This window comes from Eptesicus fuscus, chromosome 8, assembly GCF_027574615.1.
Source record: "Eptesicus fuscus isolate TK198812 chromosome 8, DD_ASM_mEF_20220401, whole genome shotgun sequence".
NCBI classification, from domain to species: Eukaryota; Metazoa; Chordata; class Mammalia; order Chiroptera; family Vespertilionidae; genus Eptesicus; species Eptesicus fuscus.
The window spans coordinates 67,007,419-67,028,697 of record NC_072480.1 but is presented as its reverse complement, the minus strand read 5'-3'; the positions used below and the strand labels follow the sequence as shown (position 1 = coordinate 67,028,697).

The 21,279-nt window shown below is 42.8% G+C and overlaps 1 protein-coding gene across 4 annotated transcripts; it reads left to right on the top strand.

Annotated features, from left to right (window-relative positions):
* Window positions 1-2,380: 2,380 nt before the first annotated feature.
* TEX30 (testis expressed 30) lies at window positions 2,381-12,325 on the top strand. 4 transcript variants are annotated; one of them, XM_008143953.3, is made up of 6 exons: window positions 2,381-2,496; window positions 6,149-6,222; window positions 6,698-6,928; window positions 7,881-7,929; window positions 10,590-10,795; window positions 11,483-12,325. In XM_008143953.3, the coding sequence occupies exons 2-6, from the start codon at window positions 6,208-6,210 to the stop codon at window positions 11,654-11,656; spliced, it is 675 nt and encodes a 224-aa protein (XP_008142175.1). In that variant the 5' UTR covers window positions 2,381-2,496; window positions 6,149-6,207; the 3' UTR covers window positions 11,657-12,325. The 4 variants fall into 4 exon arrangements, with proteins under 4 accessions (XP_008142175.1, XP_054575926.1, XP_054575924.1 ...); XM_054719951.1 differs by lacking the exon at window positions 2,381-2,496 and adding an exon at window positions 2,518-2,713; XM_054719949.1 differs by lacking the exon at window positions 2,381-2,496 and adding an exon at window positions 3,118-3,407.
* Window positions 12,326-21,279: the final 8,954 nt, after the last annotated feature.

The following is a 21,279-nucleotide window of genomic DNA, read 5'->3' as shown; positions in this document are numbered from 1 at the left end:
TTAAATAAATGACGACTGAATGAATGAAAATCACTTTGAAATGTGATTAAGAGAATTAAAAAGGAACTTGAAACCTAACACTGAACCATAATATTTTACATTTATCTAATAGTTTCCCTTCCATCCACCTTACAGTTAAATAGTCTGTGAGAAATTGTGTTGTATCTTATGTACATAAACATAACATGTGTCTGCAGCTTAAAAATAATTATAAGAAGCCCGGCTGGTGTGGCTCAGTGGTTGAGAGTCAACTTATAAACCAGAAGGTAATGGTCAGGGCACATGCCTGGGTTGCAGGCTTGATTCCCTGTGTGGGGCTTGCAGGAGTCAGCTAATCAATGATTCTCTCTCATCATAGATGTTTTTATCTCTCCTTCTCCCATCCTCTCTGAAATAAAATATATATTTTTAAAAATAATAATTACAAGAAAACACCCATGTAACTACTAAAAAGATTCTTTTCTTGACAAACTAGTCAGACTCCTGAACCTTCTAGGTGCATAAGTGCACTTCCTTATAAAATCCAGTTTCAGCAAGAACCCTGCTTAGTCCTTTTAGCAAGAATCTTCCATCCTCCAGTGCATTTGGTCTTAAATTTACTGAAGATCATTCAATTGAACTTAAGAGTGGATTTTATGCCATGTAAATAAAGTTGTTTTTAAAAGCATAGCTAGAAAATTAGGAGTCAAGAAATGTTAATTAAGATTTGTAATTCAGCCAAAACCGGTTTGGCTCTGTGGATAGAGCGTCGGCATGCGGACTCAAGGGTCCCGGGTTCGATTCCGGTCAGGGGCATGTACCTTGGTTGCGGGCACATCCCCAGTGGGGGGTGTGCAGGAGGCAGCTGATCGATGTTTCTCTCTCATCGATGTTTCTAACTCTCTATCCCTCTCTCTTCCTCTCTGTAAAAAATCAATTAAAAATATATTTTAAAAAAAAGATTTGTAATTCAGATCCTTTCTTACAGCTGCATAGTACCACAGTTGTTTAATCCACTCATCTACTGATGAGCACTTGGGCTGTTTCCAGAACTTAGCTATTGTAAATAACGCAGGATCTCTTACCCTTTAAAACAGCATGGAGGGACCTGGAGAGTATTATGCTAAGCCAAATAAGCCAGTCAAAGAAAGACAAGTATCACATGATCTCACTTATATGTGGAATCTGATGAACAAAATAAAGAGATGAACAAAAAAGCTCCAGAAACATTGAAGCATGCAATAGATATTTCAGAGGGAAGTTGGGGGTTGGGGAGGAGTGTGGACAGGAAGAGATTAACCAATGAATTTATATGCATATATGCACAGTCCATGGACACACAATAGTGCAAAGAAGGCCTGGGAGTGGAAGAGACTGGGGTAGAGGGGTTTAATGGGGCGGGGCGGGGCGGGGCGGGGGGCGGGGGGCGCGGGGGACATCTGTAATACTTTCAACAATAAAGATAACTTTAAAAAAAAAGATTTGTAATTGCGGAAAATGCTTGAGATAAATGACAAGTGCTTTTCTGGATTTTATTTCCTTACATGATCGGTGGCAGAAAAGAGGACAGTTACCAACCACACTGGACTTGGGGAATTCCGATTCATTCATTCAAGAAGTACTGATTTGCCAGGCATTAGTCTATATACCGGAGGTTCAAGATAAAACAACAAGAACAAAACTCCCTGCCTTTATGGAGAGTTTGCGGTCCAGTAAGAAGACAGATAACTTAGTATGTTAGGTGACCAGGGTAAAAGGATAGAAACTGGGGCGATTAGGGAAGGCCCCAGGGGGAAATGATAGCGAAGACTCGCGGAGCTAGCCTGTGGGGATACTCTGAGAGGAGGAACCAGCCATTGAAAAGCCCTGTAGGGGGGGGGGCACATCTTTTTGGTGATGGGCCAGGTGAGAAGCCTTTGGAAGGTTTTCAGCCAAGGCGTTTACACTTCAACTGGGTCGGTCTAGTTGGCCTCTGTGCTGCTGACCTAGGGACGAGGTGGGGGAAGCGTGGGAACAAGAGATCACCTGGCTGTTTCAATAATCCAGGCTAAAATGATGGTTGGAGCTCGGACCGGTCTGGTATGAAGTATGAGAAGTGGCTGGGTTCTGTATATGTTTGCAAATAGAGCCAACTCGGTCCACTAATTGTGGGGTGTGAGAAAATCAGAGGTGACACCGCGTTTTTCCGACCTGCGTAACTTCTAATGGGGTAGCTGGCACGGGGAAGGGTCCGGAGTGGAACAAGGGGGGGGTGGACAGTGGCAGGAGGCTGCGCGTCAGCCACCCACGTGTTCGCGTGCACACGTGGCCCGGTCCCAGCGGGCGGCGGCGGGAAAAACTCCCGCTCCCAGCGTGCCCCGCGCGCCCTCCCGCGCGCCGGGGGGCGGGGACTGCGCGCGCATGCGCCGCAACGGAACGCTCTGGCGGTTGCAGCCAGCCGGTCCCCGGGAGCGTGAGAGTTTGCTCTCTGAGGCGGGTCAGGGCGGTTAGGTGCTCCCGGCCACTTTCCCGGCCCCGGTAAGTGCGGCGGCGGCGGCGGCGGCGGCGGCGGCGGCGGGCGCTCCTAGGCGGGGGACGGCCTCTCCAGGGAGAGCTGAAGTGCCTGGCGCCTCGCCCGAAGCGCTTCGGACTCGCGGCTGTCGCCTTTCGGGGGCTGTTGGTCGGCTCCGTGAGGCGGTCGGTTTAAGTTGGGTGCCCGCGGGCACCGGCCGCCGGGGCTTCATCCGCCTGGCCGGTGAGGAGGCCCGAGTGTGGGGACGCGGTGCGGGCGGGCCAAGCCAGGCGGAGCCGGCGCGGTCACCGGCGAAGAACTTGACGCTGCCTCCGGGCTTGGAGGGGTCGCCCGGGTCCTCGTAGCGGCCGCCGCACCGCCCGGCGCACGCGCGGCCGTGGAGAGAATAAGCCGTTTTCTCGGGCGCCTTTGAACCCTCACCTCCCGAGACCCCGCTTCCAGTGCAGCCCGTCTCCGTCTCGGGGTTCGTTGCCCACCCGGCCTATTCTCGACCCCCGGCCCCGCCCCGCCCCCCACTCCGCCCCGAAGACGAACTCCTGACGTGGTCGTTATCCCGTGACTTCCCAATGCCCTGCTGTCGACTTAATAGCACACATTTTTTCTTCTTTTTTTTTTAATGTGTTTTATTGATTTTAGAGAGGAAGGGAGAGGGAGAGAGAAGCATCGATGAGAGAAACATCAGCCGGGGGCTGCCGCCTGCACGTCCCCCACAGGGAATGGCCTGCAGCCCTGGCGAGTGCCCCACCCGGGAATCGAAAAGGTGGCTCTCGGTTCCTGGCTCCGCGCATTCAACCCCGGAGCTGCACCTGCCGGCCGGCGGTGCACATTTTTTCCCCCATTGGAAGCTACGGTGGTGGTGGCATTTTTGATCCCTGAGCAGAAGATGCGATCACCGTTTGCGTTCTGCGAATTGGCGGTAATAAAAGTCACTCTGGAACGCTGACGATGTGGGGACACTAAAGACAGTGCAGGGATGATCAGCTCACCCTCGCCGCCTCTCTGGGAGGTTGGTGGTGTTTTCTCCGTGGGCCGCTGAAGAGACTGAAACGGAGCGAGTTTTTCAACCCCTGCCCTAGGGGAACCCAAAGCCGGAGATGATCCCCGAGCCTGTCTGGCCCGGGTTGTGGTGAGACTAGATCCTGGGCCAGTTCCGTGTTTCCCAAGTTCTCCAGGACGTGTGCACCAACCAACCAGTTGTGAAGAGCAGGATGTCTGTCCATCTGCTGGAAGGGAGTAGAGTTTTCTTGAAAACAAGCAAAAGCCCAAGTTGAGGAATGGTAGAGCATTCTGGGTTAACGTAGTGGGTTGAATACACATAGCTGATTTTACTCCCTCCTGAAATCTCAGAGTTACAGTAAAGGGTTTTTTTTAAAAAAGACAAATCCACAAGGATGGTGAGAATGGGAAAGGAAACAAAGCAATAAAATATTGGGCACTAGAAAGTAAACGTCTTAGCACATCTTAGCTTAGTTCTAAACCAGCAGCAGGGAATACTGTGGAACAATCTTCTTCTAAAATAATAAAGCCTAACATGCTAATTGGGCCGGACAGCCGGAGGACCTTCCAAAGGAAGGCTGGGCTGTGAGGGCTGAGCCCCGTGCACGAATTTCCTGCATTGGGCCTCTAGTTCTATATAAACCACAAACATCCTAAAAATGCACAGAAACTGGCAGCACTGGCAATGAAAGGAATTGTGCTGAGGATGGATGTAGCGGGCTTAGGTAAAGATGACTTGGGTAACATCTATTTGAAAACGAATTAGATCTAGACTTCCTTTCCCATTCACACCTTTCTCCCATTATCTTGAGAATAAAACAGTTAATTATGGGGTAACATTTGTGAAAATGGATACTGCTTCACCCTTCCCCCACTCAAATCCCAGAACTTTTGCAGTCAGACTAATACCCTTCAGGCTCAAATAAGAAAATTTTTCTACACACGCCTACACATATAAGAGAAAATAAGTTGAACACAGTGGTTGCTTATGGGAAGAGAAAAGAACATGGTGGCTGGTGGGAAAGAATGTGAGGAGACAACTACATACATAATTGTTCTTTTAAAATTTTGAACATGTGCATATATTACCCATTCAAAAGTGAAATGCATTCTTTACAAAATTAGTCACGAATGAATATACCCTTTGACACAGCAGTTCCTCTCAATTTATATTATAGATATGTTTACACACATGTGAAAATAAAAGTATAATGCTACTCATTGCAATACTATTTTAGCAAAAGATTAGAAACAGTCTCAAACTTCACTAATAGATGGTAAAATAAATTATGTTGGAATATTCTGCAGCCATACGAAAGATGCTTATTATATAAAGAAAAAAATAATCACTAAGTTATAAAGTGTGTGTGGTGGGGGTCAAAGGAAGGTATCACCAGTTTATACAAAGAAAAAGGGGTACGTGTACATATAAAGTATCTAGAAAGATAAGAAATGGATAATATTGGTGCCTTTGGGGAGGAGATCTTGGTGGCAAGACAAGAGTAGAATGAGGGAAACTTTTCACTGTATATTTTTGATATCTTTTGAACATATCTATTCAGTGAATTAAAAAATGTTAATGGGAAAAATAGATGAATAATGGAGTTCCTGATGTTGATAATATCCTGAACAATAAAAGATTTCTTTATAGTAGTAAGGAATCTAGGTAACAATCCTAAAATCTCAGCGGCTTCCAACATTTCATGGTTTTCGTTCTTAAAGTCAACATTTCATGGTTATTCAGTGGTTTAGATCTGGATTAGGCTGCACTCCAGGCTTTAGTTTTGGGTTCAGATCTGCTCCATGTGTTTTCATTCTGGGGCCCAGGCTTAAAAAACAAATACCTGGAGCATGCTTTTCTTATGGCTGAGGCTGAGAATTAAGAGAGTTTGTGGAAATTTGCCCTTCTGCTCATAGATGGCACATTGAAACCTTTACATATATTCTGTTAAAGCAAGTTCCATAGCCAAACACAACGTCAGTAAGATTGATATACACTCTTCCTATTGGGAAGTTCTGCAAAGTCACGTAACAGATGGTGTGGGTATATACTTTTGCATGGTGAGAGGGAGAGTTGAGAACAATGGTGAAGGAAATGGGTTAATAGAAATATGCTGTGAGATTAAGTTAAAGATAGTTGAGAATAAAAATGCTCAGAATACATATATATTTATATACATATATAAATAAAATAAAAGCATAATATGCTAATTAGACCAGATAGCCAAATGACCTTCTGGACAAAGCTGTGGCTGTGAGGGCTGAGGCAAGCCCCTGAGGGCTGTGAGGGCCGAGCCCCTTGCACAAATTTCGTGCACTGGGCCTCTAATAAATAATATATATATATATATATATATATATATATATATATGCCAACATACAGCATCCTATTTTGATAAGAATTTTCTCAGGGCTTCCATGTTAAGGTAACATATTGGCTTTATGTTATATGACATCTGTCAGCCCCACACCTGGCCCTATAACCTATTCTGAGTGCCCATAGGAACTTAATTATTGAAAATAATTAATGCATATGTAAAGGTACTAGTTCTTAGAGAAGTAGTTCCAAATGTGTTTATTTCAGCTACTGAATGTGTTCATAGTTCTTGTATCATTTCCATGTTTGCCAACCCACCTTTCACAGTAGAATCTTCTTTTCAGGGAGATGTCCTTTGCTCCTCAGATGTAATGCACTTTAAAGTTGTTATTCAACAGTGAAAATGAGTCATACAGAGGTAATAAATATTTTCTTATGTTCTGCATCTTCAGGATTCTTTGTTGTTGTTTGGTAGTCATATGGTTCCAGAGTAATTTTCTTATTTTCAGCTTGTATTGTGAGAAACAGTATACCATTAGTGGTTAAGAGTAAGGACTTTAGAGCAGACTGCCTAAGTTTGAATCCAACTAGTGTTTATATAATCTTGGGCATATTACTTAACCTACTGTGCCTCAGTTTCCTCATCTGTCAAATTGAGATAATAAAAGTATTTGCCTCATAGTATTATTAGGAACGTTAAATGTGTTAATAACTATAAAAAATTAGAATAGTACCTGACACACAATAAGTATTTAACTATTAGCTATTATTAATATCATTGCTTCTAAATCAGAGACTGTTACTTGAATCATGGATCTTGAACATTTAGTTATTCAGTTGTCTGAATAGGCAAGGAAATAATTTCTTACCCCTTTTATTCTTTTGAATTCCAGGTTAAATTAAAAATACCTTTTGGGAATAAATTACTAGATGCTGTTTGTTTGGTACCTAACAAGAGCTTAACATATGGAATAATTCTTACACACGGAGCTTCAGGAGATATGAATCTTCCTCATTTGATGTCACTGGCATCCCATCTTGCATCTCATGGTTTTTTTTGCCTGAGGTTTACCTGTAAAGGCCTTAATATTGTACATAGAATTAAGGCATATAAATCAGTTTTGGTAAGAAATTTTCTTTGTATTTACTTACAACAAAATTCTGTTTTAAAATTCTTGGTCAAGTTAAGACAAATTTTGTTAGCAGTCATTTGATTTAATTTATCTTTAAATGAGTTTTCTTAGAAACTCAGCAGTGTCTGAAATTTCCATGGAGATGAGTGCTCACACCACTCCATGGTACTGCCAATGAAGCTACTTATGATGTAATTTTCTTATTGGAATTATATAACTTTAGAATACAGTTCTGGATATTTTGCCTACTATAATATGAATGTACAAATTTAGCATGGTTTTCTGTATATGTTATTTGGAAACTATAAAATCCCTGGATAAAGTAAATCTGAAATTCCTTTTTTTTTTATTGATTTTGACAGACAGACATGGATTTATTGTTCCACATATTTATGTATTCATTGGTTGATTCTCATATGTGTCCTACCAGGGATCAAACCCACAGTCTTGGTGTATTGGGATGACGCTCTAACCAAGTATGCTACTTGGCCAGGGCTGAAATTTCTTTTAATCCAAATTACTCTAAACTTTCTACGTTTTTCAGAGCTTTAAATTAGATGTTAATATTATTATCAAATTTTGTATTAGTTGGAAGCTTTTACTGGCATATCTGTCTATATATATCTATATATATCTGGTTCTGTAAAGGTATTTTAATGTTTGACTTCTTTAGACTGGTGAATTGGGGTTTTTGTTTGTTTGTTTGTTTTTGCTTTACATATTTGCCTATATTACCCAACATGATTTGACAGTGAAGGCCTCACTAGAAGAGCAAAGAATTAGTTACCTCTTTCAAGAAGAATCTCTTAAGAATGTGTGGTTATCTTTGCAAAGATTTTCATACATTTCAGTATTGATGAGAAATATATGTTGATTTTTCCAGTGGAATGTTTTATAGAAGAATTTGTAATTTTTTGTTGATTATTATTATTATTTTTTTTAGAGTTACCTCAAGACCTCAGAATACAAACTTGCAGGTGTTTTCCTTGGAGGTAAGTTACACTACTTGTTTTTAATATAGGACTATGTCATTGAGAATTAAAATAGATTACAGGAAACTAATTTAAGGATAGTTTTGTTTTGGAAAGTCACTTCCTTATATGACATCAAAGTACTTTATATATTTACTTGAGGCCCGGTGAACGAAATTTGTGCATGGGGTGGGGGGAGGACAGAATCCCCTCAGCCCAACCTGCACCCTCTCAAATCTGGGAGCCCTTGGGGGATGTCCAGCTGCCAGTTTAGGCCCGATCCTGCAGTTGGACATCCCTCTCGCAATCTGGGACCTCTGGCTCCTAACTGCTCACCTGCCTGCCTGCCCTAACCACTCTGCCTGCCTGATCCCCTAACTTCCCTTCCCTGCTGGCCTGATACCCCTAACTGCCCTCCCCTGCCGGCCTGGTTGCCCCTATTAACTTTTTTTTTTAATCTTCACACACAATTGTATTTGACTTCCTTATTGGCTTCTCCCTCTCACACAATTTTTCTCTCTCTATGTAACACTTTTTCCTACTGACTCATCATTTATAAACTTTCTTTCCTCCTTATTTCCTACTTCTGTTCCATCATCCTTCTTCCCATCTTTCTCTTACCCTCCCTCCCTCCCCACATTCCTTCTTCCCTTATCTTTAGCCCTGCCCTCCCTCCCTTTTCCTTCTTTCCCACCTTAATTTTTTTCTTTACTTCCTCCCTCGGACCTGCTTTGCTCCCTCCCCCATTTCTTCCTTCTTCCCATTCTCCTTGTAAGCTCTACCGGCTCCCCTTTAAAACTTTTCTTCCCTCCCTCTTTCTCTCTCATCCTACCTTTCCCATACATTCTTCTCTACTTACTTCCACTGTTTTAATATCTATCTATATACCTGCCTAATTATTCACTATCATTTATCTTTTTCTTTTCTGACTCCTACTTTTAAAATCTGTCCCCAGTACACAACTATACTTGATTTTCATTACAGCTCCTACAGTTCACTCATACATCCTTTTCCTTCTTTAACTCTTCTCTCTACTGACTCCTTTATAAAGTTCTTCCCTCCATCCTTCCCTTCTTAAAGCTTCCTTTGGCGGGTGTTCGTTAACCCCCAGCCCAGGGCTCAGCCCCGGCCAGGTGTTCACCGCCCCCCCTTCCTCTGCCTCCCCGCCACTGTCCTCCCATTCCCTGCCCTGGATGCCTGGCCCAGCTAGGTGGCTGAGGCTCGCACAGCCCAAAGCAGGAGCACCTCTGCCCAGAAGGCCTTGGACCGTCCTCCACTCTGTCCCAGACCCGTGGGCGCCTCCCTGCCAACGGCCACCACCACCCTCCCATGTCTGGGTGGGAGCCCCTCGCCGGACACACCTGCTCCGCCCCCCCGCAGTTGCCACCGCCTTCCGTGTGCAGTTTCCTTCCCTTTTCCATTCCTGTGTCTTTTTTTTGTTTTGTTTGGGTTTATTTTTCCTTGACTTTCCATCATTGGAAACTTAGTCATCAGAGGTCAGCCTAAACAGGAGAGAATTTAAATGCATACTTGGTGGATCTGAGGCAGAATGTTGTTAGAGAAGAACTGAATCACAATTTCAAATAAGAATAATAACTGGTTACTACAGGGTTACATTTGTGGTCATCTCTCATTGATGGAAGCAGAGAATTTATGTTGCCTTCTGGGTCTACTGTCCTGTTCTAAAATCCAAGGGGAATAGTTCCTCCTGGTGCTTTTAGATGTTAAAAAGGGAACCTCAAAACTTAAATTCCAAGGTAGTTAAGCACCTATTTAAGTTGAATGGAATATTTAAAACATACTAAAATTAGAAAACACCAAATAATTAGAAGAGCCCTAGCCGAATTGGCTCAGTGGATAGAGCGTCAGCCTGTGGGCTGAAGGGTCCCGGTTTCGATTCCAGTCAAGGGCACATGCCTGGGTTGTGGGCTTGAACCCCATTGTGGGGCATGCAGGAGGCAGCCAATCAATGATTCCCTCTCATCGTTGATGTTTCTCTCTTTCTCCCTCTCCCTTCCTCTCTGAAATCAATAATAAATAAAAAAAAAAAATTAGAAGAAAAGCCTAGGTTGTGTAGTACTGACAATAAAAGAAACCAGATCATTGAAAGGTCAATGGAATTGCTGACAGTCCTGTGTCTTTTTCTTGTTCCCTTTCTGTATTTCTGTTTCTCCTCCTGGCCTGTCTGCATGCAGGCCTGCCTTCCTCTCTCTCTCCTTTCTTATCCCCTCCTATCGTATCCTATCCTACTTCGGGCCTTGCAGCTGCCTGAGCAGAGGGCGGGGACGCAGCCTCCTGATCCAGTCGTGACATGACGCTGTAACGGACAAGTTTGCGTATTCCTCTATTATTAGATTATATGTATTATAGCCCAAAGATTTCTCCTTTTATTTATACATCTGGTTCACCTTCTCTCATATGATTCCTTCATGAAGATTTTCACAATCCTTCAGAAAAATAATTACTTTTTTTTTTTTTTTTTTTTTTACTTAGGATTAGTTTTTATCTCTTCACAGCTTATAAATTTCCATTATGACTTGTTAATTGCCACCTTGTAGAGTTAATTTGTTGATACAAAAATATGGTGGATAAACTAAATGAAATCTAATTTGCCACATTATTCTCACTACTTTATGTGAATGTTTATACTTCAAACTGAACTTAATTTTAATTGTCTTTAGGTCGTTCAATGGGCTCAAGAGCAGCTGCTTCTGTAATGTGTCATATTGAGCCAGCTGATGCTAATGATTTTGTTCGAGGTCTCGTTTGTATTTCTTATCCACTGCACCATCCGAAACAGCAGCATAAACTTAGAGATGAAGATCTCTTTCGTATAAAAGATCCTGTCCTATTTGTGTCAGGCTCAGCAGATGAAATGTGTGAAAAGGTGAATTACAACTTGATATTTGTGTGCATGAGAGAAAGAAAGACAGATATTTTGGGAACAATATATTACCTGCAGCGGTCAGTCTTTTTACTAGTAAAGCGATGCTGATTTGACTAATGCGAGTTCTGTGCCTTAGTTGCCCTGTTGCTTTGGAGAACCTAAAATAAGTGTAATGACAAAATTAATCTCCCTATAAGGAGAATTGGTAAATGGATTAACTTTTACTTGGGAAATGATTAATCTGAATCTTATGAGTTGGGGATTACTAGACTACATTTGGTTTATCATTTCAACTTTCAAGCAGATTCTCCAATTTTTTATAAAATTGACTCTTGAGGAAAAAAATAGTAACTTGTACATATTAGTAAATATTAGTATATTTCCTAGAGCATATAATTTTCTTTGGGGAAAATATTTTTAGATTTTTTTTGGCTCTATAATTTGTTTAATTTTTATCATCAATATTAAATGCTTGATCTGTTCTGTAGTATTGCTGTTTCTGAGAGATGGGGACTGCCGGCCACCTCAGTAGACATTTCCTTGCAAATTCCATTGACTTAAAAGTTGTTTGTAGAGTAGGTATTTAATGAATATTTAGTGAATGGATGCTAGCACAGGTGGGGCAGGAGAGAGAATTTTTATTAGACACAAATAGATCGTCTAGTATCCTCTTCTTTTTTCCTTTAGAATTTGTTGGAGAAAGTCGCACAGAAAATGCAAGCTCCTAATAAAATCCACTGGATTGAGAAGGCAAATCATTCCATGGCAGTGAAAGGACGGTCAACGAATGATGTTTTCAAAGAAATAAATACACAAATTTTGTTTTGGATTCAGGAAATCACTGAAAGGGACAAGAAATAATTGTCTTTAGTTAAAAGTCATGTTATTTTGAATACAAATACAGTTAATTTGATAAAGAACAGCATAACTCTCAGCATTATGAGGTATATTTTCAACTAACTTAATGTTCTTTAATGTTCCCCCATTTATAAAACATGTTTTAATTGTGAAATTGATGTATTTTACAAAATGTGTTTTGAAAGCATAGTTCTATAAAGATGATGCACAAATGTTGAAGACGGTCTAAATATAATTTATTTTTATTAATATAGTTAAGTTTGAAAAAATTAAACATTTGAATTTTGTTACAGTGGAACTTTTGTCTTCTTTCTGTGCAATTGAGAAAGTAATTTTGCAGAGGAGTGTCATCTTTAAAAAAGGAAAGCAACACTCATTTTACTATAGTAAATTGAGTCACTAATTCAGGCCCTCAATAATCTCATCTGAATAGTTGCAGAAGCCTAATTGATTTTCCTATTTCATTGTCTCCTTGCTTCAGTAAACCACTTGATACCTCCAACTCAAAAACTTGGGAGATATCCAAAGGTGATTATTAAGGTTAAAGTCCTTAATTTAAGGCTCTGCAAAATAGGCCCTATCAACATTTTAGCTTTATTTTCCCCATTCTCTAAACCTGTACACCTCTTTTATAAATAAATGAGACAAGTGGCCTGTTGGCCACGAGATTGACATGCTTGCTGTACACAGTACTCCAGGTAACATGGACTACACAAATATCTCGCCTTGGAACCCACATAATATCTTATCTTCAATGTTAATCACACTTGGTCTTCTCAGTAGGTTATTAACATATCTAATCCATATCACTTAAATTACATACTCCTTCAAGTCAGGAAATAGTTTTTACTCATCTTTGTATCTATAAGCACTTTTTAGTTACTTATTGAATGACTCATGCTTTCATTATTCAATAAAGATTTGTTGTAGTGAACTATATGATATTCACAGAATTTCTAACCATTATGAGCAATCCTGATTTTATATTGCTATTTACACACTATAATTGGGACTTTTTCCCTGGTACATAAAGAATAAAAACCTAGTTCACAATGTCTAGATAGCTCGAAGAATGTGACATTAATCAATATAGATTTTTTTAAAACTTCAATTTTTTTTCTGAGTGTTTTCCTGTAGTGTCTTATTACTGTTAGTAATGTGATTTCTCTGGTGTTCATTATTTTTTATTGTCTATGATTTTTAAAAATAAATTTAGCTTAACATTTACTTTTTATTTTTTAATAACCTAAATTTTTTATTATTGATTTTAGAGAGAGAGAAACATCCATCAGTTGCCTCCTGCTCGTGCTCCAACCAGGGATCAAACCCACAACCTGGGTATGTGCCCTGACTTGGAATTGAATTCACCATCTTTTGGTGTACAGGACAGTACTCCAACTGAACCACACCAGCCAGGGTTAGCATTTACTTTGAATTCTGCTCACTTGAGATTGACATGAGAGCTTTCTAGTGCAAAGGACAGAAATGTTTCGTTTGTGCTGAAAACTAGGTAATTGTACTTTTATTAGTAGGCAAGGAAATTAACAAATATGAATGACAAAGCCCTGGAGGGGGGTACCCTTTACCTCTGCAAACTTAAGCATCAGCATGAGAGTTACACAGAAATTCCTTTAAAGTTTTTATAAGAGCTATTCAGTGGTATACTAATAAAGGTTTAGTGCCATAAGCTCTGAAAAATCTAAGGAACTAGAGAGTAAAGTGTTAAAACATTGAATCCTCTTTAAGGTAGTTATATTAAATGAATTAGAGAATGCCTGCCATAGGCAAGAGATTGTTTTGCCAGTTGCATTATTATTTCATAGGAAAAAAAATTTTAAATCACCCTGTGTAGGTGGGGAGTCAGAGAGGGGGGTATACTTTACCCTGAAATCCAAAGGAATTGAAGTTTTTTCTGGAAGTAATGAATGCCTACCATGTTTTCTACAAAGATATTCTTTGCAAAAATAAACCCCAAGATAACAGTTAAACCTAAATTAAGCATGTAACTCCCTGGAGGCTATGGTCCAGTAGACTGAAAGACTAAACTCTGACACTTAAAATGTGCCTTTGATCTTACTCTCTTTCATACTGTGGGACAGTAAGAGCCCCAAATATCTTCCTTGCACTCAAACTTATGTGACCAAAGAGGCCTGAACACTTACCTGGTTTAAAGAGTAATATTTCTTTTCTCAACTCACCTTGAATAAGTGAAGACTAAGAATTAATTATATCTTCAAAGGGAAAGTACTCTAAATCCAAGGTAGTGTTAACATTTTCATTAATAGTCCAGACTGTCGTCTACTTTGTGACTATGAGGAAGAGTGAGCAGGACTTAAATCTGGCTCTGCCCCATCCTATTTCTGAAAACGGGAAGCATCACAAGTAGCTACTTCTTGGAATCACCGGCCAGGGTGAAAAGGAAATTCACCAGGAGACCATGGCAAAATCTAACTTTGGTTTTCAGCATAACGGTAGGTTGTTGAAGAAGAACATTGCCAACAGACCCATCCAGTAAAAAGAAATATAAAAAAGTAGGTGCTGTCTAACCGGTTTGGCTCAGTGGATAGAACATCGGCCTGCGGACTGAAGGGTCCCAGGTTCGATTCCGGTCAAGGGCATGTACCTTGGTTGCAGGCACATCCCCAGTAGGAAGTGTGCAGGAGGCAGCTAATTGATGTTTCTCTCTCATGGATGTTTCTAACTCTCTATTCCTCTCCCTTCCTCTCTGTAAAAAAAATCAATAAAATATATGTTTTTTTAAAAAGTAGGTGCTTTAAGGTTAAAAAAAAAAATCCGCAGACCCATTAGAGACAAGCTCTCCTGTCCTATATAACAATGAAGTGTACTACTACTAATAAATTATTTGGAATTTATCTTAAATTTAAACTAGGTCATATAGGTTTGATTTTTTCTAAATCTGGCAACCTTACATTTTTATTTTCCTGATTACAAAAAAAAAAAAAAAAAAAAAGCATAGCCGAAACCGGTTTGGCTCAGTAGACAGAGCGTCGGCCCTAGGACTGAAGGGTCCCAGGTTCGATTCCGGTCAAGGGCATGTACCTTGGTTGCGGGTACATCCCCAGTAGGGGGTGTACAGGAGCCAGCTGATCGATGTTTCTCTCTCATTGATGTTTCTACCTCTCTATCCCTATCTCTTCCTCTCTGTAAAAAATCAATAAAATACATTTTAAAAAAGCATAAAATATACTATTCCTGGTGGTAATAGAAAACAGTATGTCCAGTCAAATTTGTTCTACATTTGAATTATGGGGCAGTGATAACCCACCTATACTACTCTTAGAATTGTGTTTCTTTTTCTGAAATTAATAGAGGATTATTTAAGAATTTTTAGCCCTAGCTGATTTGCTCAGTGGATAGAGCGTTTGCCTGCCAACCAGAAGGTGCCAGGTTTGATTGCAGGCAAGTGCACGTACCTTGGTTGCAGGCTCCTCCGCAGGACGGGCCCTGTTATGGAATGTGCAGGAGGTGATCAATCCATGTTTCTCTCTGTCTTTCCCTCTCTCTTCCACTCTCTCTAAAAAATCAATGGAAAAATATCCTCGAGAGAGGATTAACAAAAAAATGTTTTAAGTAAAAATTCTGTAGCACCACACATCTCATTATTGCTAAAGTAAATTGATATGAACGCAGTAAAATACCCACTATGACACATACCTCACTTTATTTAATCACTGCTGCCCTTGATAAGACACTGAGAAGCACCAGAAATTTTTTTCTGGCAGAGTGCTGCATGTGGTTATGAGGAAGACTTCAGAATGATACATCAATTTATTTCACATATATAAAACTGTCAGCAATTTTTTTAATTTAAAAAAGCTGTGATGACTGGATTGGAAGATAATACATTTTGAACTTATAGGACCTTCTAGAGTCCTGGACTTCTCAAAATGACTGGATGCCAATTTTCTTTATTTTCATTTTCCTAGGAGTTATTTTTGAGATCATGCTCATAAGGTTTGACATGGTTTCAGAAAAAGCTTGCACTTCCAGAAAAGGGTAGTTCAGATGCCCAGAAGGTAAGAAAAAAAGGTGTTGATTTCCTTCTCTCCTATTTTTTCAGTATCACATACAAATAGCATAAAATTTTGGAACTTTGATAGTGGGATTACTCTAACATTTTATCTCCCTTTTTAACAATATGTTTTTATTGATTTTTAGAGAGAGGAAAGGAGAAAGGAGGGAGAAACATCAATGTGAGAGGGAAACATTGAAAGGTTGCCTCCTGCAAGCCTCCCACTGGGTATCAAGCCCACAACCTGAGTATGTGCCCTGACTTGGAATTGAACCAGCGACCTTTCAGTGCACAGGACAACGTTCAACTGAGCCACTCCAGCCAGGGCGAAACTATAAAACTCAACACCAAAAACAACAATTCAATTAAAAAATGGGCAAAAGAACCTGACTAGACACTTCTCCAAAGATGACATACAAATGGCCAATAGACAAAAAAAGACTCAATTTCACTAATCATCTGAGAAATGCAAATTAAAATCACAATGAAATATCACCTCACACCTGTCAGAATGGCTATCAATAAATAAGTATTGGGGAGGATGTGGAGAAAAAGGCACCCTCATGCAGATTGGTGCAGCCACTGTGGAAATCAATAAGGAGATACTTCAAAAAATTAAAATTGGAACTGCCTTTTGTTCCAGCGATTACAATTCTGGAAATTTATCCAAAGAAACTGAAACACTAATTCAAAAGAATATAGTCACCCTTATGTTCATTGCAGTATTATTTACAATAGCCAAGATTTGGAAACAGCCAAGTGCCCATCAGTAGATGAGTGGACATTAAAAGCTGTGGTACATTGTCATAATGGAATACTACTCAGAGGTAAAAGGAAATCTTACCCTTTGTGACAGCATGGATGGAACTGGAGAGTAATTTTTGTTTTTACATTTTTTATTTCTTTATTGATTAAGGTGTCACATATTTGTCCTCATCCCCCCATTCCCATCCCCCACCCCACCCCCCTGTTGTCCTTAACCATTGGTTAGGCTTGTATGCATGCACACAAGTCCTTTGGTTGATCTCTCCCTGCTACCCCCACCCTCCCCTATCCTCCCTCTGAGGCCCGACAGTCCGATCGATGCCTCCTTGTTTCTGGGTGTGTTCTTGTTCATCAGTCTATGTTGTTCATCATTTCCCCTAGATGAGTGAGATCATGTGTTACTAGAAATATAAGAACTGAATGTGAGACGAGCAATAATAGTTATGCTGACAGGCAAATGAATCAGTCTATAGTGAGTTTCTTTCTGGACCAACAGTTCTTTTGAGACCCATTTTCAGTGTCCACCAGTTCCTTATGTGTACATGTTGGCACTGACTTTTCAGCTCTGGGTGGTGGACCAATGGTGGTAATGCAGGTCCGACTCCCTCTGGTTTGGTCTCGCCCGGACCCAGGGGCGCAGCTTCACCCGGACTCAGGGGCGCGCGGCCTCACCCGGTCCTGGGATCCAGCCTCACCCGGACCCAGGGGCGCGTGGCCTCTCCTGGACCCAGGGGCGCAGCCTCACCCGGACCCGGGACCCAGCCTCACCCGGATCCAGGGGCTTGCGGCCTCACCCAGACCCGGGACCCAGCCTCACCAGGATCCAGGGGCGCACGGCCTCACCCGGATCCGGGATTCAGCTATACCTGGACCCAGGGGCGCGTGGCCTCACCTGGAACCAGGGGCGCATAGGCTCTCCTGGACCCAGGGGCGTGGCCTCACCCGGACCCAGGACCCAGCCTCACCCAGATCCAGGGGCTCACGGCCTCACCTGGACCTGGGATCCAGCTTCACCCGGACCCAGGGGCGCGTGGCCTCACCCGGACCCAGGGGCGCGGCCTCACCCGGACCCGGGATCCAGCTTCACCCGGACCCAGGGGCGCACGGCCTCACCTGGACCCGGGGGTGCACGGCCTCTCCTGGACCCAGGGGCGCGGCCTCACCCAGACCCGGGACCCAGCCTCACCCGGACCCGGGACCCAGCCTCACCCGGGCCCAGGGGCGCGTGGCCTCACCCGGACCCCGGGGCATGCAGCCTCGCCCGAACCCGGGACTCAGCCTCACCCGGACCCAGGGGCGTGCGGCCTCACCTGGATCCAGGGGTGCATGGCCTCGCCCAGACCCAGGGACGCACGGCCTCACCCGGACCCGGGACCCAGCAGGGCCTCGTCTTCTCGATCCCAATTCCTGTCGGTCAATTCCCTCTCAGCAATTCCTTCAGCCATCCTCTCAAAGCTCCAGGGCGGCTGCTGCGGAACTCACCAGGCGGCGGGCTCGGCGAAGCTCCGGTGCGCCCGGTGCACGGCGGCAGGCCAGTCCAAGGTCGCTGTGGTGGCACTCGGGCCTGCAGCAACGACCAGTCACCGGGCGAGCACACCCAGATCCGGGACCTAGCGGGGCCCTGTCTTCCCCATCCCAACTCCCATCGATCAACCCCCTCCCAGCAACTCCTCCGGCCATTGTTCCGGATGGTGTCTGCTCTGCCCTCCAGTTGCAGTCTCAAAATTGTTGTGGTAGGCAACAATCAGGCGTCTGCCCTATGCCACCATCTTGGTCCTCCAGAAGATTAAGTAACCTTATAAATGTGGTTCTGAACACTGTGTCGTCCATTAGTTTACTTTCCTTCATCCCTTCTATTCGTGACCTGCTTCAGTGTCTCCATCTTTTGGCTGCCTTCCCATGTTGATGGAGTGGCTTTGTGTGGTCAGTGACCTATAGGGGCCGGTAGCTCAGCTTCCCCAACCTCCCTAGGTGGTGGCTCTTGGTACCCCCCTTTGTGGGCTGAATGCAAAGTCTTGGTGTTGTTAAGCCTTGATTGCTGTTGGTACACTGGCAGGATTTGCCCTCCAGTCCAATTGGCTGTGAGGATCAGCTGTGTCTACGCCGGGAGACAGCCTTATTCAACTAGACTTGCAAAATTGTAAAAGCCTCTGTGCTCAGCTTGGATGCGGCGGAGTTTCAGGGTGGAGCCTACAGCCTTGGCTTCCCGTCAGCCCCGCCCTACGAGGTTCCTGGGTCTCAGTGTCCCTCTGTACTCCCTGCAAACACCTCTGAGAGCAAAGCGCCATGGAGCTTCGCCCGCCACCAAACAGTCTAGTCTCTCCCCCAATGAATCTGGTCTCCCAGATTCTCGCCCAGAAGTGGGTTTCAGTGTAGTCGGAACTGGGGCTCAGCGCAGTCTGGCTCCTTTGTCTCCTTCCCACCAGGGCAATCCAGCAGCACAGTCAACAGACCATCCTCTGTGCGCATTCCTGTGCGCGCCTCCGGTGCTCTGCCCTTCGCCACTCCCCTGCGTCTCCACCTCACAGCCCAGGTTCCCCCAGCATGAGCCTGGCTTCCCAGGGTCGCGCCCGGAGCAGGGCCCAGTGCAGCCGGAACTGGGGTTCAGCACGGTCCGGAGCCCCTGTCTCCTCCCCGCCAGGGCAATTCAGCGGCACAGGCAACTGTCTGTCCTCTGCACGCATTCACATGCGCACCTCCAGAGCTCTGCCTTTCACCGCTCCTCTGTGCCTCTGCCCCACAGCCCAGATTCCCCCAGCATGAGCCTGGCTTCCCAGGGTTTCACCCGGAACTGGGGTTCAGTGCAGTCAGAGCTGGGGTTCAGCACAATCTGGAGCTTTTATCTCCTTCCCGCTAGAGAATGCCAGCCAGGCTGTCAGCCGCCTCCTCCTCTCCGGCTCCGGCCTCCCCACATGCGCGCGTGCTCATGTCTCTGTCCGTGACTCCATACCTCAGGCTTTTACGGCTCCTCTGATTTTCCCTGTGGTTTTCTCTTTCCTTCTAGTTGTGGGCATTTCATTCAGCCAGCTTTCCTGTGGTTCTGGATGATGTCCGTTTTGACCTTTAGTTGTATTCTTGAAATTATTGTGCCAGGCTGCAGGTTAGGTGCTTAACCTATGCCGCCATCTTTCCTAAGTCCTCTTTTTAGATTTTTAAAAATTAAATTTATTTGGGTGACACTGGCTAATAAAATTATATAGGTTTAAAGTGTAATACACAATCTGTATATTCACCACCCCAAATGAAATCTTCAGATTCTCCATCTTGCCTTTCTTTGTTGCAGTTGAGTAGTCTGTTCTGTAGCATTTCTACTTGCTGCAGTATGCCCACTGCATTACCAAGGTACCTTTTAATAGTCCCTCTATCTTCTCTTCTTCCTGTAAATTGTACATTTTAATAACAGGCTTGTTACCATATAAGCCAAGTTCAGTTTAAACTCCAGCCAAGTTACATTCATGAGAAAAAGTAATGATTATTGTTAAAACCAATGAGTTTTGAGGTAGTTTGGTACACAGAATCATTGAGACATATGTTAATAACTTTAAAAATCCAACATAAAATGAAAATGATGGAAGATATTTCCAGTTGATATGCATTCTATTCACATTTTTTTTTTAGTTTTTTAATAAATCTTTATTGTTCAGATTATTACAATTGTTCCTCTTTTTGTCCCCCCCATAGCTCCCCTCCACCCAGTTCCCACCCCACCCCACCCTCTGCCCTTACCCCCCCGCCAATGTCCTCATCCATAGGTGTACAATTTTTGTCCAGTCTCTTCCTGCACCCCCCACACTCCTTTCCCCTGAGAATTGTCAGTCCACTCCCTTTCTATGCCTGATTCTATTATATTCACCAGTTTATTCTGTTCACCAGATTTTTTATTCACTTGATTTTTAGATTCACTTGTTGATAGATATGTATTTGTTGTTCATAATTTTTATCTTTACATTTTTCTTCTTCTTCCTATTCTTAAAGAATACCTTTCAGCATTTCATAAAATACTGGTTTGGTGGTGATGAACTCCTTTAGCTTTTTCTTATCTGTGAAGCTCTTTATCTGACCTTCAACTCTGAATGCTAGTTTTTCTGGGTAATCTTGGTTGTAGGTTCTTGCTATTCATCACTTTGAATATTTCTTGCCACTCCCATCTGGCCTGCATAGTTTCTGTTGAGAAATCAACTGACAATCGTATGGGTGCTCCCTTGTAGGTAACTGTTGTTCTCTTGCTGCTTTTAATATTCTTTGTCTTTTGCTCTTGGCATTTTAATTATGATGTGTCTTGGTGTGGTCCTCTTTGGATGCCTTTTGTTTGGGGTTCTCTGCACTTCCTGGACTTGTAAGTCTATTTCTTTCACCAGGTGGGGGAAGTTTTCTGTCATTATTTCTTCAAATAGGTTTTCAGTATCTTGCTCTCTCTTCTCCTGGCACCACCATAATTCGGATGTTGGTATGCTTGAAGTTGTCCCAGAGGCTTCTTACACTATTTTCAAATTTTCTTATTCTTTTTTCTTTTCTGGTTGGGTGTTTTTTGCTTTTTTATATTTCAAATCTTTGACTTGATTCTTGCGATCCTATAGTCTGCTGTTGGATCTCAGTATATTATTTTTTATTTCAGTCAGTGTATGCTTAATTTATAGTTGGTCCTTTTTCATATCCTCGAGGGTCTTGCTAAATTTATCGGCCTTTTCTAGAAAATTCTTGAAAAACCTTATAACCGTGTTTTTGAACTCTATATCCAGTCATTTGCTTTCCTCCATTTCTTTCATCTGTGACCTGTTTCTTTGTCTCCTCATTTTGGCTGCTTCCCTGAGTTGATAAGAGTGGCTTT